This window comes from Schistocerca nitens, chromosome 3 (assembly GCF_023898315.1).
Source record: "Schistocerca nitens isolate TAMUIC-IGC-003100 chromosome 3, iqSchNite1.1, whole genome shotgun sequence".
Taxonomy (NCBI): domain Eukaryota; kingdom Metazoa; phylum Arthropoda; class Insecta; order Orthoptera; family Acrididae; genus Schistocerca; species Schistocerca nitens.
This window is the reverse complement of record NC_064616.1, coordinates 983,990,642-984,014,184: the sequence shown is the minus strand read 5'-3', so window position 1 is coordinate 984,014,184 and position 23,543 is coordinate 983,990,642. Positions and strand designations below refer to the sequence as shown.

The window sequence follows — 23,543 nt, the reverse complement described above, 5'->3', positions numbered from 1 at the left end:
TGGCAGGCTGGCTACTGCACTGGATTTCAGGTGTAGAGGTAGATCCACTTGATTGGTAGGTGCAAAAGATAATAGTGCACAGTGAGAGGTAATGCACCACAGTAAAGCATTCTTCCCCAAACGGCCCGCAATTCAGTAAAATTTGGAAAGTAGAGGTGAAACCCGAAATGGGGACCAGAATTTAAAAAGCCAAAAAAGGTGAGAGGAGAAGAAAAAAGTGAAAAGAGTGAAAACGTTCAAAAGTCCGAAGAACAGTGACAAGACTAAGGTAAAAAAAACACCACCTTGATTCAATAAAAAAAAGACTCCTCTTAGTCGCCTCTTACGAACAGGCGAGGAAGGGCTGCGAGTCTAATCTAGTGACCCCAACACTGCAGGGGGGCCCAGTGGTGGGTGTTGTATCTAAATAATCCCTCTCCCTTCACGCATGTGTTGGATGCAAGGATGACATAAATGGTTGGTTGGTTGGTTGGTTTTGGGGAAGGAGACCAGACAGCGTGGTCATCGGACTCATCGGATTAGGGAAGTATGGGGAAGGAAGTCGGCCGTGCCCTTTCAGAGGAACCATCCCGGCATTTGCCTGGAGTGATTTAGGGAAATCACGGAAAACCTAAATCAGGATGGCCGGACGCGGGATTGAACCGTCGTCCTCCCGAATGCGAGTCCAGTGTCTAACCACTGCACCACCTCGCTCGGTGACATAAATGGACACGGGTGGGTGACAATACAATTGTGGGAGAGGTGCAAAAGATATTTATCATTTCAGGGCTGAAGAGATGGAGACTAAAAAATATTGGAGGATGTGATTAAACTTTTCCAATTGATGATACTGGTTGCTGCGAGTGGTAGAGCACTGTTTAACACAGGTTAGTGGGCATGGATGGAGTATTAGGATTATGGTAATAGATGACACAGCAAAGCCATTTGTGCTCTAATGTGGGGGATAGTCAAGAGTCTCCCTCCCTCCCATTCACTCACTCACACTATAGATTCTGAAATTTGAGCATGCAGTTGAAATTGTCAACCAAACACAATTGCAGTTTCCATTTGAAGTTAATTCTATTATCTATCTAAATCCCTATACCACTGGGTACATGGTCAAAGACTTTTACAGCTGAATACCTTACTCTTTTCTGTGCTACACCACAACTAAGTGAACGACAAGGTAAGTAATTTCTCTCCTAGTATCATATTTACAAATATTACTATTGTTTTCGAACTGTAACTGACTGCTGACAACGAACTTAAAAGGGAGTAAATGTACTGTGACACTGTTGTTAGTATGCCGAACTGTTATAAGAAGTTCTGCAGGGAGGGACACACCACACATTATCCTTAGTAGACATTTCTGAGCAACAAAAATTTTGTTTCTTCAATGAGAAGTTATCCAGAAACATGCTGTCGTAAGACATTAAGTGAATGAAAATAGAAGTAAATCAACTTTTTGACAGTTTCATCTATAAAATATGTAATTATCTGTAACACAATTGTTGCACAGCTTAGAAGTTTTGAGATCTGCAACATGGGGCTTCCAGATCACATTCTTTTCAGTATAAAGAATTTAGAATATTCTGCTTCATTTATTGATTTACTCCCATGCATTATTTCTAATGGTGTGGTCAGGCATTATGCAGTACAGAATTGCATATGCTGTGTTTTATCTAAGTTCAGTGACAGCACATTTGCAGAGATAGGGTTATTAATCTTCGAGAAAATTTTATTTGCATTTCAAAGCATATCAGTTTCTCCATTAGGCTTGTTTCTAATACTTGCATCGTTAACAAAAATAGGTATTTCACCTTCTTTTAAATCTGATGGCAGATCAATCGTATATAACAAACACAGAAGGGGACCCAGTGTACCAGTATCTGCAATACACCTGCAGTGATTATTCCCATTACGTAGATGACTATTCAAAGGGTATATTCCCTGGGTTTCTTACTGTGACACTCTGCACCCTTTGAGTTAAATACGATGAAAACCAAAGAGATCTATGTAATACTGTAGCTTATCTAAGAGAATACTATGAGCTGCAAAATCGAATGTTTTTGACAAGCCACAGAAAATTTAGGTAGTTGTTTGCACAGATGATTGCATACCATGTGAGGCCACACTGTGCAACTATTACCAGTGTTAAACAAAAGGTTCTGCTAGTAGGTATCCAGTTCAATTAAAATAAAATGGTCTGTATTTGCTTCTGGGGGAAGATGTGCTCCAGTAATAGGGTGCCTCAAAATCACACACATCCAGTTACTTACAGAGTGAAGATGTTCATACGGTCTCAGGTAATACCAGCATTTATTTTACTTACTTTCTATTTTTACTGCGTATGTACGTTAACAGTACCAAATGGTCATGAAGCAGTCTGCTATATTAAGCGAACAACAACAGAATACAGATAACAACAACAGTGGATAGTATGTTAAGTTCAACTTCCACATAATAGGCAGGTAATGGTAAGGTGATGCCTTCAGCAATTGTTAGGAATCATCTTTTAGGTCAGTAATATTTGCAAGGGTGGTTAGATCAGTAGGAAGTGGTCAGAATATAGTTTGTACGAAGACTCACTTGCACAACAAAATTTGACAAACAGATGGTTTCAGACATGAAACACCCATTTTCAAGATTCCTACAAGAAGACAAAACCTTAGGTTAGTGACTTTAATGTGTGACCTCTAAACAAGGTACCTACTAACAGAATCAGTCTGGTAGAACACTTACAACTAGCAGTGAAGCCACCACTTCAAAAAAATCAGAGATTTTACGAAGAGTTTGTATGAGTCACTGCATTGACGTGTAAGGTTAAAAGTGCATAGAACATAATAAAAATGAATCTCAGCTAATCAACAATAAAGTGCACCTCCTATTCTTGTGACTGCTTCAGAATGAAAAGATACTCCTTACTATGCATGGATGTAAGGTGAGGGCACCATTACTATACTTTCTGCACTTGCTTGTTTGACTCCAGCATCCACAACTGCCCAGAGATAAAGTGACAGTATGCCCCTAGCAAGCTGCTATGCGTCATTCTTTTTGTTGCTTGTGATTAGATATTGAGCCTGAAGGCCAACATATTCTTTTCACTGAGTAGACTCTGGGAGATGGAATAAAAACTTACTAATTTTGCAGTTGTCCTGTTTATTGAGTAGTGGTTCAGGTTCTCTCTTCTTCTTGGCAGAAAATATTTCCACTTCTGTCAGGGTATAAAGTAATTTACCTTCTCTTACCCTGTGCAGGACTTTTAAACCATTTTGTGTGCCTCCACTGTTGTGGATTATATAACCAGATTTCTCACAGAGTTTCCATACTGATATCAGTAATCTTGTAATAGGTCTTTTAACACATTCTACAGTACAATTAAGACTATGTACCACATATTATATCCTGTGACTCACTTGGTAGTAGCAGGAAATGATCTAAACACAGACAATTCTTAACTGTAAAAAGGGGTTGATGCTTATGATTGTTTACAGCACTGGCCATTTTACGGCATGTCAAAAACATACTATCAAATTCTTAGTGTCTTGCCCGAAAAACTTTCAAATAACAAAATTTTGCATTGCAGTATCCATTGACTTCTCAGATCTAATAAGAACAACAATGGAAAACACAGGAAAGAAATACATAGTTGTGTATATGAGGTAATGTTGGCTACCTTTAAAGCTGAGTTATAATTAATTATCACAATGCAGCACTTTTTCTTAGAAGATGAGGCAACAATTGAATTATAGCACATAAATGACCTTTCACAGCCATGGAATAGTCCCTCAGCCTCTACAGAGCAACTGTTCCTTGCATAGGTCTATGAGGTTTGGTCTGTCAATAATAAAATTGTATGCTTCTAGTTAGATTTGAGCACTACGAAACTTGAAAAATTTGACACTCTTAGTACATAGACTTACAAAGAATACAAAGAGAAACTACTCACCAAATACAAGTATTTGCATGTCTCACTAAGAAAGAAACTTTCCATCCGGTCCTCAAGACTCTTGTCTAAAACATTGTGAATGGTTGCATAACCACATTCTGTACGTGTATAATTGTTGAGACTTCGTAAGATTTCCATGCCCACATGCAAATAAAATGGATTCTTTGTTGCCTATAGATGCAAATTAAAAATTACACACTGAAACTTTCAACCAGATTAAAACACAAATCAAAGAGCTAGTGAATAGCTACTCTTCATGATCATCATCATAATGCTACATCTCTTTCAGTAGCTACAGCCTATTTAAAGCAGAGCAAGAGATATTCAATAAATGAAAACACTCAGTAAATTTACAAGCCATGCAATGAAGGACTGTCAGTAACAAAAAGTGTCAGAAATATGCATGTTACTTATCTAATCTGCTGCCGTTATCTTTATGAAGCCTACACTGAACTGCCAAATGTATCCCCTGTGTATATTATACATTGTGGCAAACAATATTAAGTATGTGTAACAGATTCATTTATAAAACTTCACATAAATAATTTCATTAAATTAATACTTACAGATCTAATACAGATAAAAATAAATCACATTCACAAAAAAATAAGTATACATTCTAATTCATGTAAGTATGTATACACAAGATCACAGAAGCATCTGCCTATGAATCAATACAGCAAACTGTAATACCTGTATTTTAACTGTTGCAATATATGCGTATTAGGCACTCAGTTGTATGTGGAAATTTACATGAAAGTTGGCTGTTTATCAAACAATTATTAACTTATATAGTTTTTAATGTACCTTTCTTAATGGAATCTGACAAAAAAATAATCCACAGGTGTTTAATAACCTCTATGATTTGTACAACTCATATCTGTTATTTTAGTGCTCAATCAAAGCAAATAGTAGATGTTTATATCCTTTCAGAATGCCTTCACAAACAAGCAGTGAACTTTAGAAAACAAGTGGAACAATCTATTATCCTGTCAACCTTAAGACAATATGGTATGTTTAATCATTTTCTTTGTGTGCTAATACAGCAAACAATAACAGGTGTCGTACCTCAGTATTATCTCTATTAGACTCCATATACTTTGCAATCATAAATAGTATCACACTAACTGTTTTTGATACTTTAACTGTCTGGGATGATAAAGAATTTATGACATGTTGTTAGCTGGTTTTCAAACATTATTCTTAACTGTCAGGATGATGGAATAGCTATCTTGCTTGTACATTCATGAAGGTTCTTACTCTTATTACATGGTAAGCTACTATACATTTCTTCATCTTTAATTCCAATCTATTTTAAAACCAAATGCTGGTTCAAGATTATTCATGAGATTCATACAATGTATGTAGAATATGAAGTTATGAACTTGATACACTGTTTACTGAACTTTTATTGATGTTATTTAACTTGTTATTAAATATGACACACAGTATAACATGTTTATGTACTAATTCTCTCACAGACAGAGACTGAAATAAACTGTGATTTTTGTTCCTTTATTTTAACAATGAAATATTGTTCTGTTTATAAGTTCATGTTTATCAAAATAGGTTTTCATATGTCATATCCTCAAGTATAGCTCTGTAGTGAGTCGGGTGTCACACTTTGTAAATAATTAAACTTTTTGTATTCACATTAGTTATTTGTCTGTAGCTCCTTCTTCATAGCTTCCTGTGCTGTGCTTTTCAAATTTTTTGATTACTGTTGATGTCACAGACACACCTTGTATAAGTGTCAATTTATGCACGAGTAGAATCTTCAGCTTGACTTCAATATTCTTTGACTTTTTTTTTTTTTTTCAGGATACAAAAGATTATGCTACTGGTCCTGTGTTTTGACCAGAACAGCATTTTGCGTTTTGTAATACCACTACTTTCCTGCATTTTATAATTTTGATACAGTAAAAGGATAATGGTGATTTTGATATAAATATTGTGTTTGGTCACATGACCTGTAATTAAAGTTATCCTTACGCAATGCATATTTGTTGGTTGTATGATGATTGTTTTTTGTTTGTGAACTTTGAACACACTGTTTCTAAGTATGATCTTTTTCACTACATATAGGTCCTCAAGGACGGTCTGTTGTTTGATTAAAACTGGTAATGTTTCAATAAAGAAGTGACATACAACAATTGTGCCAAATCGAGGTTTTTGAAAGTGTGAAATAATAAATGCATTGGTGTGTAGTCTGCAAAATCATCACTATGTGGACAGGCACTAGCTCATGCAAATGGATGACAGCCTACATTACTGAGCTCTTTACAGATGTATGCTAACAACTGTTTTGGCTTACCATCTTTGCTATATTCCTGAATTTGAAGGCTTTCTTTCTTTAATAGTCTTTTCCATATTCCTCGTGATCTAGGTAGTAAAGTAAAGGTTCATGTTTTCTGTGACACACAAAATTCTACAATTATCCCCAATGGTGTGGCTGAAGCACATGTACTTCTTAAACTAAGTCCAGATCAGCAACACTAAATAGCCACGAACTCCAGGAACCACATATCCAGTAAATCTGTATTCAGCAATTGCTGGCCAAGCACTACGATGTGATCATCACTTACCACCACCCCAGAGGCTTTTTGAATCAATACTGGTTACCACAGAGAAGGTCAATTAATTCAAGGTACATTGTGTTTGAAACCAAAATATTTTCTAAAAATTCAACTAAATATAAATTCAATGATAGAGAACAGTAGTTCTGTAGTACATCTTGTCTACAATTATAAGGAGTGCCATATTTGGGGTGTGTGGTGCTCCTGTGCAGTAATTTATTTTACACCCCACCCCCACGCACTTCCTCAACATATTTGTTTATGGACAACCACTAATAAAGCTATGTAGTCATTAATTTCAATTTGAAACTGTACTGAAGAATTTAAATAATATAACACAAAGCACTTGTGCAAGTTAAACATTCAAAAATAATAAAAGAACTACCACAGTTCAGGAGCCCCTTTTACTGGAAAAATACCGTAGAAACATCGGACTTGGACACAATATATGGTAAAAATTCAAAGAAAATCGCTACAGTTTAATACCCTTTACTAAAATACCTTCACTTAAATGTTTAGTCAGTCTGAAATGGATGATACAATAACATTTAACTGAACTTTTACAAAATTTAGCAAATTTAGAAAAATGACATCTTTTTCACTTTTTTTAACTGCAAATTCATTTACCACTTCCTCAAAATTCAGACTGTGACATGCTCGATACTATGGCTAATACTCCAAGACTGACCAGTCATTCTTTATTTTATGCTGTCCATATGTAGCTCAGAAAAGGACCTTTCAGCACTATAGTTTGTTCCTGGGGTACAGTCGTAAATCTTGAATGTTATGTACACATTTGGATAATAATCACCATTTTTAACCAACATTCTACAGAGAAATGAAGGAGAGGATAACCTGTCACCATCATCTTTTGTCATTGGCAACAGACAGCTTTTAAAATGTATACATTTTTCACCAAAGTTGTACTCTATGGCAGAATTATAAACGGCTAGTTTCTCTACAGCATCATAAATATTAACAGCTTCTACTTCAGTGATATTCAAGAGAAATGAACATCTTAGGTTACATTCTCTGTAAACATGAACTCTCTTCTGTAACTCATCCTGAAGACTTTGTATAATCTTAGAATCGACATTTTCATTTTTCTCCAGATCTCAACACAATCTGATCCTCCTCCTCCAAGGCATTTGGGTGGTTGTTCTGAGTCAGATGATTCATCAAAGAAACTCTTGGGTTTAATCAGAAGTTTCCTCTTTTGATTCTCAGCAGCTTAAGGAGGTGAAACTGATTCCAAATTTCTGATCTGCACGAGTTTCTCTTCAGCTGATTCCTTGTGAAGTGAAGAAGGTGTCTAAAGCTCAGCAAGAAACATGCAAGTGAGTCTCCAATACAACCCTGAATCGATGAAGAATTGGACAACACACCACACACTAGATCTTTCAGGCTACATGATTATGTGGAGAGCTTCTTGTACTGTAGCCTATGAAATTAATGGGTTCATACAAGGAAGAAGTTATACAGGTGGACTGCAATTACAATAAGAGTTTAATGACAGGTAGAAATATTTGTCAACTTTTTGTCAGTGAATTATTGAATGCCTGAATGCTGATACAATGCACATTAAAATTATACTTAAAAGTAACTCTGCAACCCCCCCCTCCCCCCCCCCTCTCTCTCTCAAAATTCTGCTGCTCTCAGTTGCACATGTTGCTTGTGCCTAAATACGGCCTTGAGCATAAGATTTGCTCTTTTTCATCAGCTGCAAACATAAAAGTGGTGGTGGTGTTGGTGTTGGTGGTGGTGGTGGTGGTCATCGTCGTCATCGTGATAGACCAAGAGAGTCTCTTTGATTAAATGTAAAAATATGCACTGCTTAGCAACAATATTGTACAATGATGCTTTGAACAATTTTTAACCATACAGGGGAATGTATCACATTTTAAGATCAGCTATATTAAGTCTATCAACATAGCTGACTTCAGAAGTAGTTTTGAAATGTGTAAGGAAATTTTAACTCAATTTCAGATATAATGTCTAGTACAGGGCTTCACAACATACGTGCTCGCGGAGCAAGCTGTGAGCAGAAAGGCGCGAGCATGGAGCAGCGCGAGCACGCTACCCCCACTACCGGACCAGAGCGGAGAGTGGGGAGAGTCACGTGGGGCACACAACAGCTGCCGCCAGTCAATGTAAATCCGCGGCCACCTGCAGGGATATCACTCACGAATTATTACTGCGACAAATGAAACAAATAAAGGAGAATGTACACGTGCCACATAATTTTATTAGCTTAGTGTATGCCTCTACATTCCTATTAATTTGTGAACTGTTACACAATAAAAGGTGTCACTGAAGTGTGGGATTCTCGGTTATCTTGTACTTTTTGCCCTTTACAATTGCGTCTATGTTCGGAGTAATTTTTCTTGTGCATTGTAGGCGCAGCGTGCAGTTTAAATTTCGATCAGACAATGCGTTTCTCAGGCGCGTCTTGTTACATTTCATTGCAGAGAACAGTCGTCCACAAACATACGTGGAACCGAACATTGATATTATTGTAGCCGCCAGTTTGTGCAAACGAAGAAATCTATCCTGAGGGAAGTGTCTGTAGAATTCTAAAATGTTTTTATTGTTCTGAAATTTGTCTCTGTATTCTCTGTCACACTGCAGGTCAATAATTTCTAGTTGCAGCTCAGGACGAATCTCTTCAATATTCGCTGAATATGGAGAGGAGAATAGATCAAAATCACTGTCTAGTGCTGTCAGATCTTGAAAGCGTAGATCAAATTCTTCCTTAAGGGCAACTAAACTATGTGAATAACGTTCACAGTCTTTGTGAACATCTTGCATGGATGATAATTTAGGAAAATGAGCTAGATTTCCTGTTTCCAGCTGACTCACCCAAAGTGTCAATTTCATTTTAAAAGCTCGTATTCGATCTATGAAATGAGTAATTAGCAGATCTTTACCTTGTAGTGAAATGTTCAAAGCATTCAGATGGCTAGTTAAATCAGCTAAGAACGCGAGATCACATTTCCATGAAGGCTCTTTCAATTCAGGAACACACATGTTATTTATTTCCATGAACATATTTATCTCATCTAATGGGCAAAAAAATCGATTTAATAATTCGCCATGACTAAGCCAGCGGACCTCGCTGTAATAAAGCAGGCTACCATACTGGCTTTCTACATCCTCAAGAAAGCTTTTAAATTGCCTGTGTTGTAGCCCCTGCTTCCTTATATAATTGGTTGTACGAACAACAACACTCATGACATTTTTTAGAGTGATACTCTTTGCACATAAGTTTTCCTGGTGGATGACACAATGAACGCCCCTTATTTCATTCGGCACGGTCAGTTTTTGCATTTTCTCCTTCAAAAGCGCAACGAAACCTGATTTTTCCCTGTCATCGCTGGTGCACCGTCTGTAGACACTGAAACTAAAGAATTCCATGACAATCCTATATTTTCAACACTTTCTTCAACACTACTTAAAATATCACTGCTGGTTGTAGTGTTCTTCATAGCTACTACATTGAGGAGCTCTTCCCTCGCCTGAAGATCTCTATTAACACCTCTAATAAATATGGCAAGCTGCGCTGTTCCAGTGATATCAACACTTTCATCCAGTGCTAGAGAATACGCTATAAAATCTTTACAAATATTTGCAAGCTGGCTCTGGACGTCGTCTGCCATGTCCTGTATGCGACGCATTATGATCATGTTAGATAATGGCACAATCCGAAACCGTTCAACTTGAGATGGACACAAATGTTCTGCCGCAACTACCAAAGATTCTTTTATTAAATCGCCATCAGCGAAGGGGCGCAGGGATTTTGCTAAAAGCAAAGCAATTTTGTAACTCACTCTGAGAGCTGCCTCAGTTGATTTTTCTACGTCGTCCAGATCTTCTTCGGATAGCTTCCTTTTAAGTTTAATAACTTCCTGTGCACGATCTGGTCCATCACATTTTCCACTTCCATAGTCTTTCGCGTGGTATGACATATAATGTCGCTGCAAATTAAATTTCCTAAAAGAATTCAGTGTTTTGTGACATACTAAACATTTTGCAACACCATCTTTTTCTGTAAACAGGTACAATTCCTCCCAATGGGGGTTGAACTACGAAAGCGTGGTTGGGGTTACACAACGGTGACTTGACATAATTCTTAACCAGCGAAGTGACTGTTAGAGCTGATCGCAGTACTTTAAACGTTACACAGTCGGCGCGAATTCAATAGGCACGCTGCGGCCCTATTCAAACGTGCGCGTGCATTTCCCCTCCCGCCCCTCCCACCCTACTCCTCGAACTTGCACCTGCTCGCGAGCACGTGCCTGAGCAGACGCGAGTACTCGCGCTCAAAACCAGCCAGTTGTTAAGCCCTGGTCTAGTATAAACAAATGTATTAGCAGGCCACATGGCATATTCTACAGTGTATCATTCAATACAGTGTATCATTCAATCACTGGACTCCAAAGAGAGAGTGTGTGCGTGTGTGTGTTTGTTTTTAAGCAAATAAAAGCAGAAAAAGAAGCCAACATTTACAGAACAAAAGTAAGTGCATCTAAATAGAAATTGTCACCTTATGGAACATTGCACTGTTGAAGTTAACTGTAAGTGTTGAGGGGAAGAAACATTGAGTAGCACACATGTCTACACAAATGGGTACCCCACCTTTCACTGTTTCTCATTTTTATAAAATTTGAGCACGTCATTTCAAGTGAAGTCAAAGCTCTTGCTCAGGTATCTTAACTCAAGTTACATTCCACAGTAAAAAGGGAGCCACCTTTTCAGTGATTTTTTATTTTATTTTTGCCTCTGGCTTTCTATAGATATGGGAATACAATAACACTCCATGCTTTCCATATTTTTAATGTCATCAATTTTGTCAAACAAGACCAGTGCAGCATGATTGGATGGGCACAGATCTGACGAATTTTTTTGCTCTTCGATTCTTGGGGTTGCTGTGGTGGGGTAGCGGTTCACGTCTGCATCTCAGTCTGGGCATTCCAGCTGTGTCTTGCGAGACGGACGGTGCTGGGTGTGCTCTCACTGTGTTGCCACTCACACGGAATTCCACGCTGCACTCAGTCGGTATTCTTCGAAGCGTACCGTACTCGGTGTTCTCAGAGTCAAAGGTGTGGTCTTCCTTGACTCTGTGCTCTGCTATTGCCAGTTTCTCTGTATGTCCCTGCTGCAGGTGCCTGATGTGCTCCTCACAGCATTTCAAAATACAGCACTGTATTTGTCCAACGTTTTGTTGGCCACACTCACAGGCAATGCTGTAAATCTCCGGTACGTTCAGGTTAAACGGGTCTTCTGCAGAGCGGAGCCATTCTTATGTCTTCGGTGGTAAGTGGAAAACAGTTTTATGGTGGATTTTTCGAGTTGCCTTGCAATTTTGGCTGAAAGCAGTCCCAAGCATGGAAGGAAAGTGAGTCCTGTATCTTGTTCCTCTTCCTGGTTTGCTGCATCTTTACTCTTCTTGAACGCCCTGCTACTGTGTGCTTCACTGTACCCATTTTTGCACGTGCTTGCAGGTACAGGTCTGTGTGGGTCCTCCTCCTACATACTGGACGGCCTCATGCATTATCTGTTTTATTCTTTATTAGTATGGCCAAGAAAGGGGGACAACCATTCTCCTCTATTTCAAGTGAAAGCAGCGTTTTGATAGATGCTGTTAAGGCGATCCATAAATGCATCCAGTGCCTGTCTGCCGTGCTGCCATACCACAAAGTACAGTCAACTTAGCAGAAGTGCTTGTGTCTTTGGCAAACAGTTTGAAGGGCCATCACCTCTCAAAGTGTTCCAGGTAGAAATTTGCAATCCCTGGAGCCTATGTGCGTACCGTGGCCCTCCGTCCGTCTGTTAATAGAACACACTGTTGCAACTGAAGCATGCAGTTGTCAATGCCTGTTCAAAAAGTTTCACTACATTGAGACAGCAGTACCGAGGAGTCTTGCAGACTAGTGAGCTAATGTCAAAACTTCTTAGCATGTTATCTCATTGTAGTTTTATGTCCTTGACTATAGTGCTCCACAGGTGGTGCAAGAAGTGTTGCCAGATATTTGGCTGTCTGTAATTGTGTGAATTAATGGTGTCAAGTATTGGCTGCAGAGGCCTGTTCCTTATTTAATTTGGGCAGTCCATACAGGCATGGTGTTGCTAATGCCTTGGGATACAGCCACTTCTTCACTGCCTCTGGTTGTTATGCAAATGTTGTTACAAATGAGTCATTTTTTGGAAAAAAATTTTCCTCTTTTTGAGATAGATTTTGTGTTGAGATCTTAATTTCTTACAACTTTTAAAAAAATAAATGAATGCTAGGCAGTCACAACTCCAGAGAGCATGATTGCCTGTACAGTTCATGGAGACTTGTGGGGCAGAACAACAATATCCATCTTCATGCTTAAGTTGACTGCTTTCGAGACACGAATGGCAGGAAATGACGCTGTATCCACACAAAAGTCACTTAATTGTGCTGAGCTAAGGACACAGATTCTCACTTCTAGTAATGCTGAAGAGCTGGTTAATACAAATGCATTTTCATTATTGACACTCTTCATAGTGTGCCTTACATGTACCAAACCATCCCCTTCCCACTCATCCTTTAACACTTATATTCACTAACATCAAGTCTCTGCAAGAAACAACACCCTGCTAGAGATTACAATGTCGTGCAATTCAATCCCAATTGGGTAACTGCCAAGCAGTTTTCGTTTTTGATCTGCATTGCTTAATGCAAGCTAGATTCTCCGACCAGAAGCTTATCTTTTCTAAAACGCCTAACAGATTTCAGTGTACCTCCTACAATCCAAACCTTCCATGTGTAAAATGGTGACAACTTTTGTACAGGTCCCATCACTGTAAAAGATAAAGAAAAAAATTGTGATACATTAAGTTCCCTGTTACCAATCTGCATCCACTTACATGTTTTTGTTTCCACTGGGTAATTTGGAGCAGTTTTGTTGATCAGTGTTATTGGTACCAGATGGAATTTTATATGTCTGGGACATGTGGCATGTCAAGCAGACTGAAACTAGCAGCTACAATGTCTTTACATCCTATGTCACAGACATAACAAAGATACACAACTGTGCTTTAACAAAAATTCTTTGTCAGCTTGTTAAAGTAACAACTTATGCTCTTCACATCGAAACACAGAATATAAAAACTATGCTAAAATAAGAACATTTCACATTATTAGACATGTCACAAAAAATCACAACATACATTAATAAAACTAAGTAATACATTGATCAGCCAGATCATTACAACCACCGACCTATTATCGATATAAACCTGTCCTTGCGACAGCAGCACCACCTGGTGAGGAATGACTGCTAGTCAGACACACACACACAGTGCGTGTAATATCAGTGAGCGTGTAGAATGGGGAAGGTGTGTGATCTACCTGACTATGACTGAGGGCAGATTGTGACGGCCCAGGGGCTCAGCACGAGAATTTCTGAAACTGCACGACTTGTTGGGTGTTCGAGGAGTGTTGTGGTGAGTGTCTTCAACACATGTGAAACCTAGTGAAAACATGTCTAGATGTCGTGGGGTTAGGCAGCCACCCCTCATTACAGATGTTCGGCATTGTATGCTGGGCAGACTGGTAAAACAGGACAGGCAGTGAACTGTGACAGAACTAAGATCAGACTAACACTGGGCAGAGTTTAAGTGTGTGTGAACACACTGTGAACCGAACATTCCTAGCGATGGTCCTCCGCAGCCGACGACCGACGAATGTGCCAATGTTAACATCACAACATCGGCAACTATGACTGAAACGGGCACACGACCGTCAGCACTGGACATTGGCGTGGTGGCAAAGCATTGCACGGTCTGATGAATCCTGATACCTTCTTTATCATGCTAATGGAGGGCATAAATCCCTTCCAGATGAACAGCTCCTTGACAGCTGTACTGCGGGACGGAGAGAAGATGGCAGTGGCTTCATTACATTCTAAAGAAGATTCACGTGGGCATTCGTGGGTCCATTGGAGCTCCTGCAAGGCACCTCGATGGCCAAGGAGTATCGTGCACAGGTTGCAGAAACTTACACCCCTTCGTGACGATCACGTTTCCCGCCGGCAGTGACATTTTTCAACAAGATAATGCACCAGTCACAAGACCAGGAGTGTGATGGAGTCATTTGAGGAATACAGTGGTGAGTTCCAATTGATGTGCTGGTCCTCCAAGTTGTTAGGTCTGAATTCTATCAAACACATCTGGGCTGTGATGGTAAGTGGCATCAGAGCCCATCTACCCCCTCTTCGGAATTCGTGGGAAATATGCGACTCGGGTGTCCAGACGTGGTACCAACTCCCTCCAGTGACCTATCAAGGCCTCACTGTTTCCATGACAATGCATTGCCAGTGTTATCCGTGCCAAACGTGGAAAAACTGGCTATTAGGTAGGTGGTCGTAATGTTCCGGCTGATCAGTGTATGCACTGAACAAATGGGACATATGAACTTAATGTGTACCTAACTCGTCTACAAGAACTTCCATATAACATTATAATATATAGGAATGTAAATCTTGAAAGCTGTTGAAAGAACACTGATATACTACAACAGCAGTCCATAAATGAGGTAAAATAACATGGTGAGCAGCAACATTTGTCAACAATTATCTGCAGTAAATGTGTGAGGTAGGATTGCTCCTATGAACATTCATTATTACTGATGGAGAGGCGAAATGGAAGGGGTGAAATATACAATGGGGGGGGGGGGGGGCAGGACGGAGATGCAACCATATTCTTCATTAAAAAATGTAAGATATTTATCTAAAATTTACTGTATCATAAAATATTGGACTGACGTTCTCCAGGAATCACCTATTATATAAATCTGTTTGTTCACTGAAGGTAAGGCGGGCAGTGAGAAGGGGGGAGAAAGAATTACTCAAATAATTTGTTTGTTTGTTTGTTTGTAGGCACTTGTCTGCAATACTGATACATACTGAAAGCCTCATGCCACAAAACCACAGCACACCATAACAGAAGTCAAAACAAAATGGCACAGTGAATTACTGCAGGATACTCCACTCTTCAACTGGCTGCACTGTAGTGTTTTGCCTCTTCTACCAGTGTGCTATGGTATTGTGGCATTGAGATTTCAATATGTACTATAACAGAAGACATGCAGCTACAAACAAATATAAAATTAATTTCACTTTTCTCTCTTTTTGAGATGATAATCCCTTGTATGGCTGTAATTCTGATAGTACACATTTACAATCTACTGAAAGTGCAACTTTTAAACCTGAACATGCAATGGATGTTTGCCCCTCACTCCACCCCCCTGCAGCTGCCTAATGCCTGAGTGAGAAGTATTGTACAGTGGAGTGAATTACTGTTTTGACATTGGTAACATGCATTGTTCATTGTGTCAAAGTGCACGATTTCTAACCTGCAGCATGTGCCAGAGATCTCTTTGCTTTGAACATTTTTATGTTGTGATTCACAAACGTAATTTAAACGAATGAAATGAATTAATTTGTCATTAAATAGTAGAATAGCAAATTATTAACATCAGTGTTGTGCAGTATTTTCTTTGATTTTAAAGCTTGGACTATTACAATGAAGTACAGCTGCAGAAAATCAATACAAGAATACTGTTAAAACAATATTTAACATATATGCGCATGAGGTTAACATATTACCTTCTCATATTTAATTCTTGCAAAGAATAACTTAGTCTTGAATGTTGGGCACATGTGTGCACCTTTTGCCTCTTCTTCCCTCTCCTTCAAAATCCCGTGAATAGGAATACTCCGGTTGTCACTTCACCATAAAGTACTTTGCACTCAGGCATTAGGCAGCTACAGTGGGGCAGAATGAGTGACAAATAACTGGAGCACACAAAAATTTAAAAGTTGTACTTTCAGAAGGTCGTAACTGCATACTATCATAATTCCTTGTCAGAGTGAGAACATTTTGCCCAATTTATGCAACACTGTATTATTTCCATGTTTTTCTTTGTCTTCCTGGGTACAGGTTTGTTTTCATTCTTCACAATGTTGTAGCTAACCGGTACAAAATAGCCTTAAGACAAATTGCAACAGTGGAATTTACACCTGTTTTTAACAGCAATTTGCTGAAATACCACATTAACAATGGGGAAGAGAGATTTTTGCTACCTCACAGCGTCCATCCTGGGACACAGCAAATGGCAGCCACCTCATGGGGCTTACAAGTGTCTGAATCTGTGTTTGTTGTACAATGGGTTTTCCAAACTGGTGGTTGGTCAGCACTACCTGTCATTCATTAGCATAAACTCTGTGGATGCTTCAGAAACAGTTTAGTGTGACAGCGGAACATTGTGTGATAAAGAGAGCAAGGAACTTGAAATAACTGCATGGTGTGTGAGTGGCAGATACCTTTTTACAAAACCCTCATTGACAAAGTGTGTGTCGGTTGGTGCAAATCAATGATTAGGGTCAGGGATTTTCTCTGCCTCGTGATGACTGGGTGTTGTGTGATGTCCTTAGGTTAGTTAGGTGTAAGTAGTTCTAAGTTCTAGGGGACTGATGACCATAGATGTTAAGTCCCATAGTGCTCAGAGCCAATGATTAGGGGGCAACCTCTGGGGCATCTGCACAAACCCAGTTGTTTTAGGTTTGCTCAGATATGCAAGGCTTTGACTGAGGCAACATATTTTCTTTTCTGATCAGGTGAACAAAGTGGATTGTATCTACTCATTAAACTAAAGTACTTAACATACATTTCATTTCAAAATAACAGATTTCTGTTTCTAGAGGCTCGAGTACATCTCTGTTTAGGTCACTCTAGAAGCATGCATATCTGTTCGGATTATACAGTAAAACAGCTATGTTCTTTGGAGACACAAGGTTAACAATTTTAACATGGATTTACCTGGTAGAGGAGGTATGTGGACTCAACTAATTCAGGTCGTAAAGGATAAAATGCCATATCAGCAGACATACGCTGCCAGTTCCATCGTTCTGGAAGAACGCCATATAATTTCCAAATGGCATAATACAATGCATGTGAACATATGGCTTCTTCCACATCACCATATAACACCTAGAAATCAAAAAACAAAATGTCTTAACAGAGACTGCTGTATACAGACATTTTCGGCTCAATGTAAATGGATAGAGATTATATCTAGTTTCACAAAATTCTGTGCTTGCTGGTACACATAATTATAAATGTCATAATGGATTGTAGACCTAGTTCATTTGCTTGTCTTACACCGGGTAAAGACAGTAATATTATTTGATTATTTCGTACAAAATTAAGAAGCTTTCACATGTCCCTAGTATGCTGAGTCTTGTCATTTGTGGCATACTGACCTCTGACATAGTGCGCTATTTGTACAGTTCACTTCAAGAAGGAAGGGCGATTATGGAAGGAAATTGTTCATTTACTTTAAAAAAAAAGTCTGGCATTTGCCTGAAGAAAATTACGGAAACGATGGAAAGCCTAACTCTACATGGCTGGACACGGAAATAAACAGCCATCCTTCCAAATAAGAGTCCTGTATCTTTCCACTTTCCCATCTCACTCAGTGGTTTGTGCTTAGTTATTCCTATCTGTATGTGTCTTGGATCACATTTACAATATCTCATTATGACTTGGAACATGTCAATTGATTTACACATCTCTGTAAGCTGCACACTGACCACTTACATGACTGGCCTTACTGTAATCTTAATCTACATTTAAATTTAGCAACTAGGTTTATTTAAAATTTAATTTGTGGAGTAAAAAAAAAAGTTGCTGTAAAAATTTTGTTTCAAATGCTTTTGTAACTTTTTTCTCTACCTCTAAATTCACAAGGGAAGCTGTCAACTCTTTCTATGGCTGCATACTGCACTATCTCCTACACAGCAGCAAGTTTAAGTTGTAAATAATGGATGCCAATTTTGTACTTCTGAAACCACCCTTATTTCAAATTGTGGCAGATCCTTAATAACTGCCCACCCACGAGAGTAAATGTATTGTGGGGGTTGATTTTAGCACACACAGCAGAAAAAGAAAGAAAGAAAGAAAGAAGAGAGAAATTGCTTACGTGAGGTTTAAGGAAGTACACCTGGCATCACCCTTAGATACAAAGTAAACATAGCAGATGTGGTCAAGTGTGGTTTTCGCAGCATATAAATCCACACAACAATTGATGGAAAAATTGTAAGTATGCTTTCACAGCCAAAATCAGCAAGGATGATCTTGCATTTTACCAGGTGGTTATAATTAAACTTTTCCTATTTAACACATTATAACACGGAAATTAATTACTGTACAAGTAGCAAACTTGACAGCATTAATGTCAAGGATATGGGGATGAGAAATAATGCAGAATTAATTCAATTGAAACACTTAATGTGTTGCTACAGTACATCATACCATTACTGCTACAAGAAGGGCTCAATATGGCACCCATCAGTGTCCAGAAGTGTCTGAAAGTGCAGGATTGCATTCTCCACAGCAGAACAAAGCATGTCCATAGATATACTGGCTACCTCTCGATACGCTGCACTTCAGATAAGCATATGTGCAAATGTACCTCTGGTAAACCCTGTCCTTCAGGTAGCCCCAGAACCAGAAATCACAGGGAGTGAGATCAGGTGACTGTGGCAGCCAAGCATTTGGAAACAGTTGACTGATGATTCTATCATTTCCAAATATGTTTCAGAGAAACAGGTGAACCTCACGAGCAATGTGCGGTGGGGCCCCATCCTGCATGAAAACAACTGAGTTCAATGCGTCTCTCCTTTAGGGTGGGTGTGACATGCTGGCGAAGCATACGGTAGTAACGTTACGAGTCACATTGCACATCACTGATCATTTAGCACCAACCTGTTCAAAAAAGACTGGGTCAATGATGAAAGTAGCCATGAAGCCACACCGTACTGTGACATGTTCACCATACAGAGGAACTTCATGCACAGTGACTGGAGATTAACATCCCCACATTCGGAAATTCTGTGTGTTCACCTCACAAGTCAGAAAAAAAAATAAGACCCATATGTCTACAGGATGGTCCAGGGCCAGCCCTTGTCAACTTCAAACCTTGCGAGAAAGTGGAGAGCAAAGTCAGCATGTCGTCGTTCATCCTGTGGTGCATGCTGCTGTACGATATGGATCTTGTACGGATACCATTTGAGAATGGTTCAAAGCACCTTCCGTACAGTGGACCACAGGATGTTTAACTGTCACAACACAGCACGTGCAATGCCTGATGATCGGGAACTGTGCGCAGCATCATCCGCCATAGCAACAGCGATTTCATCAACCACATGTGGTGCAACTGGTCGTTGGCCTCTTCCCGGAGTGACACCCAATTCTCCAGTTGATTCAAACTTCATCACGCTCCACACCACATGTGGAGAAAGAGGACCCTTCCGTAATCCTTTCAGCTGGAGACATTCTTTAGATGCAGCTGCAGCATTACTGTTGTTTGGATAACAGAGCTTCACCAATAATGCCCTGCTCCTTTTGTCCTACCTCACATTGACACGTCAACAAGTGCACTGCAACTGGTCAGTTGTGTGAGACTATGAATCACCATGACTTATCATGGTACCTGGTGGCCATAGTTGGAACTAGACGGCATTGTGACGCATGGAAATCATGCACCCCATACTCTGGTCATTAATATTACCACATTTGTTAGTTTTACAGTGATTAGTTTCTGTGTTATAAAGTGTTACACAAGGAAAGTTTAATTATAACCACTCAGTACTCCTTCCACCTTTTAGGTTTCCCTTCTTTCCTTAGGACTGGTTTTCCATCAGAGCTCTTGATATTCATACAGCTGCTTCTCTTTTCCCCTAAGGGCTCTTTCTACATCTACATCTACATTTATACTCCGCAAGCCACCCAACTGTGTGTGGCGGAGGGCACTTTACATGCCACTGTCATTACCTCCCTTTTCTGTTCCAGTCGCGTATGGTTCGCGGGAAGAACGACTGTCTGAAAGCCTCTGTGCACGCTCGAATCTCTCTAATTTTACATTCGTGATCTCCCCGGGAGGTATAAGTAGGGGGAAGAAATATATTTGATACCTCATCCAGAAACGCACCCCTTCGAAACCTGGCGAGCAAGCTACACCACGATGCAGAGCGCCTCTCTTGCAGAGTCTGCCACTTGAGTTTGCTAAACATCTCCGTAACGCTATCACGGTTACCAAATAACCCTGTGACGAAACGCGCTGCTCTTCTTTGGATCTTCTCTATATCCTCCGTCGACCCGATCTGGTATGGATCCCACACTGATGAGCAATACTCAAGTATAGGTCGAACGAGTGTTTTGTAATTCTCCTGTAGGTAGTGTATCTTTTCCCCAGTGAAATATATTTCTAAATCCTCACATTTGTTCTCTAGCCATTCCTGCTCACAATTTTGCACTACCTGTCAACTTCATTTTTTAAATATTTGCATTCCCTTTTGCCTGTTTTATTTTAAAAATTTCTCCTTTCATCAATTAAATTCAGTATCTCTGTATTAAATAATTTAATCAGTTTCTCTTGTGTTATCCAAGGATTTCTACTAGGCTTTGTCTTTTTATCTATCTGATCCTCTGCTGCCTTCATTATTTCAACTCTTAAAGCTACCCAGTAATCATTTATTGTATTCCTTTCCCCTGTTCTAGTCAACTGATGCCTAATGCTTCCTATGAAACTCTCAACAACCTCTGGTTCTTTCAACTTATCCAGATCTTATCTCCTTAATTTCCTACCTTTTTCTCAATTTCTTCAGTTTAAATCTACAGTTCATATTAAAAAAAAGTGGTCAAATTCCAAATCAGACCCTCGAAGTGTCATACAATTTAAAATCTGGTTCCTCAATATCTGTTGTATGATTATATAATCAATCTGAAACCTTCCAGTGTCTCCACATATACAATCCTCTTTTAAGATTCTTAAACCCAGTGTTAATGATGATTAAATTATGCTTTGTGCAAAATTCTACCAGGTGGCTTCCTCTTTCATTTCTTTTCTCCAGTCCACATTCACCTACTAGTTTTCCATCTCTTCTTTTTCCTCCATCTAATGCCAGTCCTACAACACAATTAAAATTTTGTCTCTTTAAACTAGCTGGATAATTTCTTTTATCTCATCATATATTTTCTCAATTTCTTCATCACCTGTGGAGCTAGCTGGCATATAAACTTTTACTACTGTGGTAGGCATGGGTTTAATGCCTATCTGTGCTATGATAATGCATTCACTGTGCCGTTCATAGTAGCTTACCCACATTCCTATTTTCTTATTCATTATTAAACCCACTCCTGCGTTACCACTATCTGACTTCGTATTTATAGCCCTGTATTCACCTGACTGGAAGTCATGTTCCTCCTGCCACTGAACTTCACTAATTCCCACTACATCTAACTACAACCCATGTACTTTCCTTTTTAAATTTTCTAACCTACCTGCTCGATTTAGGGATCAACATTCGATGCTCAAATCTGTCGATTGTCAGTTTATTTTCTTCTGATGACTACATCCTCCTGAGTAGTCCCTGCCCAGAGATCTGAATGGGGGACTATTTTACCTTCAGAATATTTTACCCAAGGGGATGCCATTATCATTTGGTCATACAGTAGTAGAGCTCCATGCCCTCAGGAAAAATGATGGCTATATCTTCCCCTTGCTTTCAGCTGTTCACAGTACCAGCATAGCAAGGCCATTTTGGTTGAAGTTACATGACCAGATCAGTCAAATGACCTAAATTGCAGAGGCACACAAGCCACCCCACTGATAAGGTCAGCAGCTCATGGGGAAGCATATTACATTACTGAATGAAAATGTTAAAAATATGCCAACTTATTGATTTCTTTCTTCCAAAGTAACTGGAAACTACACAGCGTCATTCTTCCTTTGGAAGAAAGTTGTGTTTTAAGAGTGAACGATTAGTGTAAATGACAGTGACAAATGATCATAGTGTGGGCATGTAATTTTTTTGTCATTTATGATCTAAGAGAGACTTGAGGCCTATATCCTGAGCCAGCGCAGAGTCTATACCTTTGGAAGACTATTATGGAGTCTGCCTGGCATAGCATCTCCACATCAAACAACCGATATATGTCACTCGTGACACGTGTCTTGAATTCACATAACAATGTCATGATGGTTGAGATTTAAACTTGGATACTGGCACACAATATGGCTATGAGAAACTGAACACTATCACTTTTTCCTCTTCTGGGCAGCCATCCAGTGGAAACACAGCTAACAGCAATGGCATTTTAATAAGTTCTCTCCAGCTTTAGCACCATCACATTACTGTGCATTAGCAACCCTGGATACAGACGTGTGTGAATGGAAAGCATGAAACTACCACCGTTCTAATGAACCATAACAAAAACACTACAGTACACAGTGAGTTATAAGGTCAGATCTTGTGAGATACAATGTTCATTCCATACAACCATAATGAGATCAAGGATGTGAATATGTCATAAAAACAAAAATACACAATTAATATTTACAAAAAACTAATATAGTAACATTTCTTCCACATCCATTGAGGTGTTGGTCAAAGGTGTGTGTGTGTGTGGGGGGGGGGGGGGGGGGGGGGCAATCTTTTAAATACATTTATTTGTTTACATGTTATTAAAAAGGCTAGTGCAGTCAACCATGTTCAATAACAAGAACAATTTGAAAGGCTGACTTACATAGATTGCATTACTGAAGCTGTGCCAAAGTCAGGTGTTACATAGTGTTTATGTGAGACATAGTTAATAATACCTACATCAGTTGGTTCTGCTAAGAAATTCATCAATGAAGTGGAAGGAGTGTGCCACCAATAAATACATTATGCTTCTTTTAAAATGTCCTTTATTAGTAGCTAAAACATTTTACGGTTGCTGGAAACTCATTCAAAATGTGTGTTCCTGAATAATGAACACTGTTTAGCACGAAGTCAGGACTTCCTGTGTTTGTGAAGACTGATGGTCTTGCCTGCACTGATTCCGTGAACTGAGCAGTTGGTCTGAATGAGGGATAACTACTTTCGACAGACTTCACGGAATTAATACAGCAAGACATATTAATCAATATAATCATTTTTTAAAGTTGGATTCTGAAACACTTCTCGAAT

General features: G+C 39.2%; 1 protein-coding gene across 1 annotated transcript in view; it reads right to left on the bottom strand.

The window, feature by feature from the left end:
• The window catches only part of LOC126249047 (ER degradation-enhancing alpha-mannosidase-like protein 1), a 182,535-nt gene that overhangs the window by 23,512 nt on the left and 135,480 nt on the right, over positions 1-23,543 (bottom strand). Inside the window, exons 7-8 of the mRNA XM_049950674.1 lie at positions 17,350-17,520; positions 3,929-4,099 (exon numbers count right to left, since the gene is read on the bottom strand). Of these exons, the coding sequence (XP_049806631.1) occupies positions 3,929-4,099; positions 17,350-17,520 (342 nt within the window). The remainder of the gene's footprint in view (positions 1-3,928; positions 4,100-17,349; positions 17,521-23,543) is intronic.